The sequence below is a fragment of the Buteo buteo genome, chromosome 28 (genome assembly GCF_964188355.1).
Source record: "Buteo buteo chromosome 28, bButBut1.hap1.1, whole genome shotgun sequence".
In the NCBI taxonomy this organism is placed as follows: domain Eukaryota; kingdom Metazoa; phylum Chordata; class Aves; order Accipitriformes; family Accipitridae; genus Buteo; species Buteo buteo.
This window is the reverse complement of record NC_134198.1, coordinates 2,596,769-2,608,585: the sequence shown is the minus strand read 5'-3', so window position 1 is coordinate 2,608,585 and position 11,817 is coordinate 2,596,769. Positions and strand designations below refer to the sequence as shown.

The 11,817-nt window shown below is 43.9% G+C and overlaps 1 protein-coding gene across 1 annotated transcript; it reads right to left on the bottom strand.

Annotated features, from left to right (window-relative positions):
* Positions 1-1,988: 1,988 nt before the first annotated feature.
* AMIGO2 (adhesion molecule with Ig like domain 2) lies at positions 1,989-10,802 on the bottom strand. Its single transcript, XM_075059070.1, has 2 exons — positions 10,460-10,802; positions 1,989-3,713 (listed from the first exon to the last, which is right to left on the bottom strand). Exon 2 carries the CDS (start codon positions 3,638-3,640, stop codon positions 2,075-2,077), a length of 1,566 nt encoding a protein of 521 aa, XP_074915171.1. The 5' UTR covers positions 3,641-3,713; positions 10,460-10,802; the 3' UTR covers positions 1,989-2,074.
* Between the last annotated feature and the right edge of the window lie 1,015 nt (positions 10,803-11,817).

Below are 11,817 nucleotides of genomic sequence, written 5' to 3'. Positions count from 1 at the left end.
GACAATCACTGTTTTTCCATCATACCCTATATGTAAACATATGGATTTTGGTTTAATGCATGTATACAGCCAAAAGAGGGAAAGAGCTTTATGGAAGGACACTAACTGGCTTGATAGTAGAAGCCATTTTTAAATTTACATAGGAAAATGCACAAATAAAAGACCCAACCCCCTGGTCATCTTTCTCTCCTAAATATTTATTTTTGTCTGCCTAGAAAAAGAATTTCCATCTTCCGTTTCCCTGAATATCAGAATTAAAATCTCCAGCAGTTTTCTAATCCCACATACTTTGTGCACATCACAACAACACTGTTTCCTGATCTAATCTGTTTTCCAGATAGCTTGCTTTCAAACAATTAGCTACATCAGGACTTCTCCATAGCAAATCAATTGTTGATAGCTTTGGCTCAGCCAGATATAAGCTTTTGCACGATGACATGCCTCTCAAAAGAAATCACAAAAAATGACAAATGGCTGTTACAGTAAGCCTTTCAAAAATAAATTACTGTTGCCATACCATGTAGCCCTTTGATTCTGATTTTGTTTGTCCTTTACCCTTTCAGTATATTCACCAAAGACAGAACAAGACAGACATGCTCCAGTTAGTTACTCTTCTTTGGTAAGCTGTAATTCCTTGCAAAACTCCTGTGAAGTTGGTACTAATCAATGTGAGAAAGACTAGCAAAGTCCAGCCCAGTCCAAATGCAAGTAAGCTCAAAAAAACCAAACCAAACCAAACCAAAAAAAACCCCTCAAATAAAACAGAAAAAGAAATAGCAAATAGAGCAGTATGCTCTTTACAATAACACAACACTTCACGTAACCTATGTTGCATGACCAGTCCAAGCCAGTCTTACCAGGTTCATAAACTTTGACAATGATACATTTGGGCAAGGAAGAAAGCAGTACATACAAGACAAGGGCCAAGTCTAGAGAAAAGCTGTGCTTTCTGAATTCACAGTGCATAAAGTCATCTATATTTTTCACGAGTTTGTCCAAATACCATATTTCCTCTTTTAAGAAAAATCTTTAGGAAGCAAATTTTATTAGACTGCTGGAATCACATGCCACTGAAAGGATTAATGGAAGTAGTTCCCCTCTTTTGTGACGTTACCTCTGAAGAGAAGCCACCCACCCCTAAGACGAAGCAGGAGCCCTGGGGAGGGTGGCAGGCTCGTTCACCACCTGCGATGCCAAGCGTACAGCGAGCAGCGGAGGTTAAGACAACTGATTACAATCAATCCTGTTACTGCAGCTTAATGAGTTACTGCTGATTAGCTTGAGTCCTCACAACTGACAACTTTTATTCTGCGACTAAGGCAATTGTAAAGGTAAGGTGTTAACTTTTACCTGTTTTCATTATGTGTCAATATTTATAAACAAACACAACCCCTTTACCTCTCACGAGTAATCCCATGACTAAGTTTTGACTAAAATGAGTACAATGCCCCCCATTTAAAGTTTTCAGGCAATTATTGGCAAACACATTATCAGTTGAAGGCCATAAACATTTATCCAGTGCCACTAGGGATCCTGGTGGCAAATCTAATCTTTTTGTTCTGATCAGTCCCAGAGAACTCATGACTTTTTTCCCCTAGTGATTTTACTGTAAAGATTTTATGAGCCTGTGAAAGCATTTGCAGGCAGCCTGGACATTTTTCTCAGTAGCCATCTGAGATAGCTTCTGCGCTTACTGCAGGGGAGCTGAGTTATCAGCATGACTGAGAGTGTTTTATAGGGGACAGCCTCTCACTCTGAAAAGTCAGCTGTATGCATGGAAAGTGCCTCTAAACACGCATGAGAAATTGCTACTTATGGACCAGGGAGTAAAACCCAATACTAAGCTTGCATTGAAGACATTCACATTAATGTCACGCTATTTGCTTTTCCCAAACAAGCTATCAACTGTTGCACGGCCCTGCGCTCACAGAGAGAGGAGACGCAGTTCAAGGACTGACAATAGATGCTTTTTTTAAAACATTTTCTCTCTTTTTATTTGTTTTTTCCTGATGGTTGCTACAAGCAAAGGAGGTATTCAGAAATGTAACTGCACGGTACAAACACAGGCAGCAAACTAAGTTGATGGCATGAAAGGCGTATCTGAGAACACAGAGTTAACAGAATCGGAGTCGGATTTTGTTCGAGTCGTTTTCAAGATACTCTCGGCAATGATATTGTCATTAGGGAACAGTTTTACTTTCCCGTTCTGACTGTGTTTTGGTTCGTGCACGGGTTCCAGGAAAACCACCCGTTTCCCAGTGCTAGCCTTCTTCTCATCGGCTGGCAGCTCCTGCGGCGGTGTGGAATTCAGTATGGATGAGTGGGCACTGCTTTGGTTCAGCTTCCTCTTCCTCCTTTTCGCCTTACATTGGCACGGACAGGGGGTCAGGTAGAGATACAGCAGTACTAAAACGATACTGGCTACACAGGCAGCAAGGGTGGTAAAAGCTGTATTAAATGCTTCATGAGCGTGGGACCTGTTGACTGTGAAATTGCTTACATTTATTCTAACCTCTATGGTTTCATTTAAGAGTCTTTTCTTATTTATTGCGATGCAGGAATACAGCCCTGAGTCCTCTAGCTGGGCATCTGTTATCTCCAGGCTGCCGTTATGAAAGACTTTAAAGTTGTCGGTCGCCCTGTCTGGCTCCAGCAATCTGTTGTCTGGACTAACCCAAACAAAGTGCGTGCCCGCGTCGCTGATTCTGCTGTCACAGTGTACAATCAGCCTGTCGCCAACCTGGGCGTCGTGAATAAACCCGAAGGCTTGGAAAGAGCTGTTGACGGTGCTTTCGGAGCAATTCAGAAAGTTGTCGTGCAGTAAAGGCAGTTTATTGTAACCTCTCGGGTCCGACCGCAACAAGCAGGTGTACTCGTTTTTGAAGTCCACCACCGCGCTGAAGTGCCTTTGATACCAGAAGATTAGCATGGCGTACAGCGCACAGTCGCAATGAAAGGGGTTGCCGTGAAGATAAATTCCACTAAGGTGTTTGGCCGGCACCGAACTCAGGCGCTGAATAGGCATCGACTGGATGTGATTAAAGGAAACGTCCAGCAACACGAGGTCTGTCAGTTTGTATTTGCCACTGTACAAGTCCAGAGGGAAATGCGAGAGCAAATTATAGCTTAAGTACAGTTTCTGTAATTTGTACAGTCCTCCGAAGGCTGAAGACTCTATCTGCATTATCTGATTGTTGTACAGCAGGAGAACCTCCAGTGCCTTCAGCTCCTGAAACACAGGGCTGCCCAGCGTCTTCAGGCTGTTGGATGACAAGTCCAGGTACTTCAGATTGGGGGTTGTGGAAAAGCTTCCAGTGATAATGCTGCTGATGCTATTATGATTGACTATTAAAGTGTTCAGCTTCTCGAACAGCGCAGGGACCCATTCAGGCTCCAGAAACCCAATTCTGTTATAACTCAGATCCAGCCTTTTCATACATTTATAGAGATTTCCTGGCACTCGGGAGAGGTTCTTGTTGGTGCAGGTTACGATATCACTGGCACAGATGCAGGCTGCTGGACACATCCCCGGGGCACTGCCACAAACGCTCACGGTGAAGACCAAGAGGCATGCCAGCCCTTTGCAGTTCACTTGAAAAACTCCAAGTCGAGTAGGAATGGTCCGCCAGTTTAAAGACATTGTCACTGTCTCTTAGCTCTCTCCCAGTGCTCCTTGCCACAGATTACATGTGCAGTTAGCTTTGCACTACTTGCTGTCAAAAGAGGGATACAGAGGTACAGCACATTAACATTTACGATTCATAGCCTGCTGGATTTCTTATGCATGCCTTTTGAAAAATACAAGGAATTAATCCTTAATCTTTTGTACGGTTAATTATAAAATCTAGTTGTTCTTGGGTGATGTAGGCTTAACATCGGTTTTCTGCACTCATGGATAAATATTCACACTACAGATGTGATATTTTGTCTCTTCAAAAACAATGCAATTATTCTTCAGTCTTGGACCAAGTAATGCAGTTTCTGACAGTTCATAAAAAAACCCCAACAAACCAGAAATGTTCCTCTGTGGAACATGACTGGGCAATGGCATCCCCTACCTGTTTCCAAACCAACCCAGATGATAGAAAACTCCTGGTACAGGAAAGAAAAAGCCTCATCCAAAAATGCTCTATTTCTTTCTGGGAGCAGTTACAACACGTGTTTCTTCTCAATCAGAAAATGTCACACATTTTCAAGCAAAGAATTTTCTCAGACTACTTAGCTTTAAATGTCATATGAATTTCTTTCTTTTTTTTTTTCTCCTTTTTTTTTTTTTTTAAACTCAGTAACTGATAGTTCAGGTAGCGAGAGCCTATTTTAAAAGTTATTCAAAACACCCAATTGGAATATTTTGTATTCTGCTACTTCTACCTTTGCCAAAATAACTGTTGAGGAGGAAATCTTCTATGCCTTGTGCCTACCTCAGGAGCAAGTTTTGGGAACTTTCAGTAAGAATGAGTTAGCCATTTCTTAAAACTTAGTAAAGGAAAAAAATATTTTGCTCACACTTGAATAGTAAGAACAAACCCAACCATACTGTTTTCTGAGAATATTTTAGTGTCACTGTGGTTTGAAGCAGGGATGTTTGGCAGGGCAGTGATTCTGTGCCAAGGGGTATGCTTTTTGCCATCTCCTAAGAAAATGTACACATACTTAGCAGAGTAATGAACATTTCTGTTCACTCTTACTTTCCCTGGATACCTGTTAAGAGTTTGTCAAGTAAATTCCCAGGTGAATCCACAAGCATTGATTATCCCCACCCCTTCGCAGCTCAAACGCGGTATTCAGCTCCCACATATTAACCTCATACTCATTTCTCCAATCTCGCCCTCCCGTTGGTACAGCATCTGAGCAGGACAAGTCCCACAGTGTGGGATAGTGGCTATGGCTGGGAGCTGGGAGGCTGCCTGCGGGCAGTGGGATGGAGGAGAAAGCAGCAACCTCGGGTGGAGAGAAGCAGAAGAAAAGAAGTTTTCTCTGATGAGGCAAGATGGATGAAGAAAGGATGAGTCTTGAGTACAAAAACATTAAAATCAAGACCTAAAGGGTGGAGGATGGCAGGGCAGAGAAGCAGCCAAAGGATGGGAGAGAGGGAAAAAGAGGATAAGAGATGCATAGGGAAGGAAGGGCAAAACCAGAGGAGGAGTGGGACACTAATGGAGCATCATCATCGTTACTAATGAAGCAACTGAGGAGGAGGTAGTTTGAGGATGCAGAAGTCAGTTAAGGCATAGGAGACTGGAAAAGCAGATGGGGAGGGTGTAAAGGGCTAGAAGAGGGTTAGGGAGAAGAAGGGCAAGAGTTTCAGGAGGTGAACCTTAGAACACACTTCTCTGGAGAATTTGCATCTGCTACTTAGGAATCTAAGATTATCTATGCAGTTAATTAATATATGTGAAATGTACTAATTTCCACTGCCCCTCAGTTCCTTACTCCGCTCCTCTCTAACCCTCTGCCAATCTGGCAGGCTGCTGTCTTCTGTTGACGAGTCTACTCCTAAGTCAAGTGGTAAAGGATGTGCTATGAATCTAAAGAGTTGAACCTTCTAATGACCCATTAAAAGAAGAAATATGAAGGCAGAAGGATGGGAGAATTCACCTTTCACAAAAATTTATATATACGTTGGCTTTAAATGTTTGCATTCCCTGAAACTGTATTAAAAGAATGGCAAGACTGCCAAGTCAAGTGCTCAAAAATTAAAGTGTCAAAATTGAAGTTTTCTGTGCCATTTTAGATTTTATCCACAGCCCTTAGTTAGATGATCACTTAATTTTATTTCCCCAAAACCTTTCCTCACACTGTGCACAGGTTCTGAGGAAGAACTGGGAGTAGAAAGGGTGATTACATCAAGAGCTCAGTAAGCGCCTATACCTGGGAACTGGCGCATATCCTACCCACTGCCACAGAATTCCTGTGAGATCAGGCAGATTATGTGAACTGGTGACTGTTGGAAAATAATGAACATATTACAGTCACCAGCTTGACACAGAAGATAAGGAACCTCTGCGTACTGAGTTTGGAAAGGACTGCTCTGAAGAAGTGCTGAGCTGAGAGTCAAAATGCTATGACTCTAGCTGGCACTTGTGACAGTAAGGGCTTCTCCTTGCTTCCCTGTCTATAAAAGGGATATAGCAACATAATCTTAATTATAGAAATATTGTAAAAATAAATGGATTGATTTGAATGAAAGCTTAGTGTCAAGATTCTTAAAGTCTTCTGGGCTTTTACATCCTACTGAAGTATCAAACTACATGGGGTTTTCAGTGGGAAGTTAGGAACCCAGAGGAATATTTTTTTTTTTAACCAGTCCTAAGCCACTAACTTAGTTGTTTTTGCTAGCTAGCTAGTCTATGGCAACAATTAATAGATATAAGTTCTTCTAGAGGGTGAGACCTATGAAATATTATAGAAACGACCATCAGAAAAAAATTTTGTACCTCAATGTGGATTCGTATGGCATGCAGTACATAAGGCACAATAGAAACACACTGACAGATCAAAAAAGAATGTAATAACTGCTCATTTAGTTAGTACATCGCACGAAGCAAGGTTTCTGAAAAACGCATGCCATAAAACCATGCGCATGAAGACTGAATTATAAAGCATCCACAAAATGGGAGACAAACTGCTGTTGCATAGGTTGCCTTTCCCATTAATATTTCAATGCCTGATTCTGCAACCTATGCAGCCCAATTTTTAACGTAACTGCACTTGCAAAAAGATGAATGGCACTTTCAAAAATCAGCTCCTACGTTGAATATAACCACAATCCTGGAGATACTCCAAATAGGACATACAAGGTCAGTGCTCAGTTTTGGAAGGGTTACCAAGTTTAATACACTAAATAACCTTGCATGTTTGTTTCTGTCTATCAGAAACCCTGAGCTAGTCTGCAACCAAATCCCAAGGGCAGACCAGTGGCTGGTGTAAATCAGCATAATACCTTTGAGTTCTAAGGAGCAAAAAGAGTTTGCAAAGGCTGAAAACTGGGTTGTCCATTTCCAATGCAAACTGTTTCAGACAACTTGCCTTGCCTGGCGAGGCACATCCAAATTATAGACATCATAAACTTACCAGGGGACACACAAGGCTATTTGGAGAGTACCCTGACAAGCAGAAACCTTCTTTGCCGTGCCCAACTCACAGTGCAGTGCCTACATTCCCAACAGGTTCTTTCCCCTTTTGGAGAGTAGGATTGTTGAGTTGCAACTTGCTCCTCAACCTGTGTTTCCCCAAACTTCTGCATGAATTAGACCACAGGATGGTCTGCAAAGCCAAGCATGTTCAACATAAATATTTATAAGCTATGTGATCATTTGAGCTTACTCAAAATGAGTGCATAAACATTTCTGGGCTAGTAATATGTGTGTGTTAAGTGGCAAGGAAGAACAAAGACTACAATCAGCCTTATATTAAAAAGTGGCATTTTTGTTTCATCCCAGTAACATTACTTCAGGTCTTAGAAAACTTCAGTAGTACGTATTTTCTCAAGACAGATATTGTTATTAAATACTATCAGCTAACATGTGCCAAACAGATTCTGGCTAAGTACTTCACCACTATTTCTGAATGAGCTGCGTAAATAGGTTTTTTTGATTTATAGTAAAGAGAAGGGCACGGTTGGCAGTTTTGTACTTGAATTCTTTTCAAAGAAATCATTTCTTTGTGGTGTTAAAGTGTCATATTTTAAGTTCATTGCCAGAAACACAGTACTCCCTGAGATGAATCATCTGTGCAGTAATGGTGCACATGCTTCTTAACTGTTTGAGAAGAAACACAGGATGTATCCTCATATCATAGGGAATATCCTCTGTTGTCAGGAACAGCTCAATTGACTACAACAAATCAACTTGTAGAGAAGTTGAGGATTTGGCTCGTGGTTTTGATCTTTTTAATGGTGTGTTTGTTGGGGGGGTGGTTTGCTTTTTTTTTGGTTTGTTTTTTTTGTTTGTTTGTTTGTTTAGTTTGGGGTTTTTTTTAAGTAATGAGCACCTAGAGCTGCCTATGGAAAAGGGCAATGCTGGGCAACCATAAACATCCTCACCACCAGTTATCACTGCAAGATCAACTAAAGTCCTAAACACTCACTTCCATTTTCTCTGGAATCTCTCTCCCCTTAATGCTCCATTAACAATCTCTACACCAGCTTTCTTTTCTTCTGTAAGTACCCTCAGATTTATTGCTGTTTCTTCCAGGGAAACCTGTACACCAAGCTCCCTCTCCCAGTTCATTTGAGACTTTGCTAAAAAAAACCTTATGTGGCATATCTCTTAATTTAAGCAGTGAATTGGACTGGAGATCACAAGTCACCTGAATGCTTTTGCAAATGCTACCATTAGTCTTTTCAACATTAAACAAACTGGACTGAGAAATGCTTTACAGTAGGAATTACATCTTCCTGTACACTGGTGATGCAGATAGTCCCACATCTGGCTGGCACTTTCTGCACAGTGAAAATGCAAATATTTGCACACAACCCAGCCGTACAACTGCAGGAATACTGTTGAGCTTCTAGAGAGCTCAAACGCAAGAAAACATTAAAGATCTCAGTGCACCCTCCAGAAGGTCCACACCATTTCTGCATCTCCCAGCCCTTTCCCTTGTGCCACGTCTCCTGTGACTGACTCCTCCGTCCCCTGTTCTCGCCAGCCCACAAGTCGCTTGCCGCACCTTTGCACCTTCCCATTGACTTCCAGTGCCCACACTTGCTTTCCCCCTTTTACCAGTCTACATATCAGATGAATCAGGGCTGGATTAATTAAATATAATAATACAGGAAAAGAAACAGTGATGGCTCAGGTGTTAACAATGTTTCCTCACAGCCCTTATTTTTTTTGGGGGGGGGGGGCATGGCATTTGACAAAGCTTTCCTCATGAACTCGGAAGAAAAAGTGACTGTTAGAATGGGGTTTTATTAATTTATAACAACAATATTATACAAGTACAATTATTCATGCTTTTAATTCCAAGTTTATGAATCCTGCTTAAGTACATGACACAGCCATTAATTACAAACAGGCTGGTGGCATCCTACATAATTAATCTTTCAAAATGTTACACTTAGAAGGAAGGTCTGCATAAACTTCCATTCCTTGCGTGTGTGTGGGATGCTGTCAGAGGAAATATCCCAGAAGTGGCCACCTTACTCCAGTCTCCAGGCTCTCGTCTGCTTTTATCACTCCTGAGGGGGGAAGGTACTCTCTGCATCAAATCTGCCTGACAGCTGTGCTCAGCATTTCTGACTGAGCAGATCGGGATTACCCAGCCATCGTAATCCATGAGATTTAGTGACATGATGGATCGGGCAGCAGAGGCTGTTGGTGAGCTACATCTGGGTGATGTCTTGATACACTGGACTAAATCCCTGAACTGGAGTAAGCTGTGCTTGATGCAGGACCTCACAGTGATGAATAAAGTGGCTTTACATCACCTTTGCAGCAAGCTGATCCTGAGGTCAGGCTGGCAAATGGAGTGGTCTCTCTGGCCAGACCTCAGTAGTGCTGAATTGGAGACGAATTTGTCCTGGTAACTTTAGCCAGCTAAAACAATCTTCTCCTCCGCTCATCCCTCACTAAAGATGGAATTTCCCTGAAGCCAGATTTTTTTTTTTTTTTTTCACACCCATGATAACTCACTCGGCTTAAAGAAAACTGAGACACAGATGAGCAACTGGGTGACGTACCACAGAGCCTGAGTTGGACTAATCGTCAGCAGCCTGTCTACGGCAGTACCGGCTACATGAAGTCAACACTGCAGCTCTTACCCCTCTTGAGAGAGTACGAGGGAAATCCGCATCAATGAAACCACCATGCATCCTTTTTTTGCCAAGTTACTTTGTAAATCAAGCTGCACCCTAGCTTAAACCTTGCAAATGACTTTCAGTTGCTAAGGAGATCGGCAAATAATTAAGAAAAAAAAAAATGCAATGATAAGCGGCGGTGCCTGTTACAGCATCAGCAACCACTCTCCACGCAACGCCAGATCTTAGCAAAGTTTACTTGCCCAGCGTAGGATCCTCACCGCCTCCAAAGCCTTCCCTGACGGCTAAACTTCAAAGAACCCCCCCCTTTGCCTACAATTTTTTCGGGGGGGAGATTCCTACCAGCTTCTCCATGGGGACAACCCCACTGCAGCCCCCCGATCCCTACCCAGGGGGGTGGGTGGAGGGCAAAGTTTTGGCCAGCGGGGCTAAACCAGCTTGGGACCTGGGGCATCCACAGATCTGTGTGTCCCCCCCCCCAACCTCGCCCGGTGCCGGGCTGCGCTCGCCGCCGGAGCCCGGGGGCTTCGCTTGGGAGGGCGGGGGGCGGACATAGTCCGCCCCCCGCCCTCCCAAGCGAAGCCCCCGGGCTCCGGCGGCCCCTTTCAACCCCGGTTCTTGCTTCTCAGGACCCTACCCCCCCGCCATACCCCGGCAACCGGAGAAATATCTCCCCCCCCCCCCCCGGGACAGCGTTACCTGGAGCTCCCGGCGGTCGCTTCATGGCCGGGGAGAGCGATGCCGGCCCCGCATGTTCCTCTCCTTTTGCCGCCGTGAGGCGGGGGAAGGGGAAAAAAAAAAAAAAAAAATTGGGATTAGAATAGAACAGAAACCAGGAACCCAGGGTGAAGAGGGAAGGGCAGGAGATTCCCGGTCCCAGCAGCTCTGGGGTTTTTATCCCCTCCTGCCTCCACCGCTCCTCCTCCCGGCTCCGTTCTTTGCTCCCCCCCCCAGCCCCCGGTGGGTTCCGTCCGCAACCCGGCTCTGCAGGGGTGGGGGGGAGGCAGGAGATGCTGCTCGTCCCCGTTAAATTCATCCGAAGTGGCCCGGGGGGGGGGGTGGTGGAACCCGGCCGGGGGTTTGGTCCTAAGGGGCGGGTGGATGGAAAAGGCGGCGGGTTCCTGTGGGAAACAATCCTCCGGTTCGTGAAATGATCCAAAGGAGAGGAGGCTCCGTGGGAAACGGGGCTGTGATGAGGCGGAGAGAGTCTATCGAGCGATACAGCGCGGGGGGGTATCGCAACTGAATTGCCGCGGACGCGGCTTGTCGCGACCGTGAGAGCTGCTGCGAGTGGGGGAGCGCGACCGGCTGAGAAGCAGCAAAGCTGCAGCCGAAAGCCTAAGGACACCCTTCCCTCGGTTACACGCTGATTTTAACCCTCCCCAGCGAAGTTTTTCACTACATTTCCACCATAATTTCGAGTACCCTACATCTAGAGACCGAAACTGAACCGGGGCTAGTTTAGCAAGTAACACAGATTGCGGATTTATTGTCATCCAGACGTACAGTTTATGGAATAATTCTCAGCGAACAGACTTGTGTATTAAAGCTGGTGTAAATCACACTTCTCCTCCAAGGGCACACGGCAAAATGATTTTTAATAAGAGGGTTTGTGGCTACATATAATGCTCAAGGGTCCTAAATTCATGCTACAGGCAAACTGAAATTCTTTAGTATGGTACAAGGTATCTGATAAAGATGTGATTCAATACAGATTGAAGCCCGGTGAGCTGTGGGTGATACTGCTGGTGATTTCAAAGACGTTTTGAGCGCTACCTTATAATAAAAATTCAGCTTTTTATTCATCATTCTTATTTTGTGTTGAATTTCTGCATTTCTGTGCACTTGAATGATACACCAGTGAAGTAACTTTAATCTCCAGGTTATTGATTCAACATTGATTGGTTTCAGACCCTCCATTGGAACATTCATTTATTTGAAGAAGCTTGTTGTCTTCATTTAGAGTAAACCATTAAACTTTTCTAGTTGCCTCGACATATCAGAATACTGGGTGAAATTTAAGTTGATCACAGTGCCAATACAGTCTGAGGAAGATG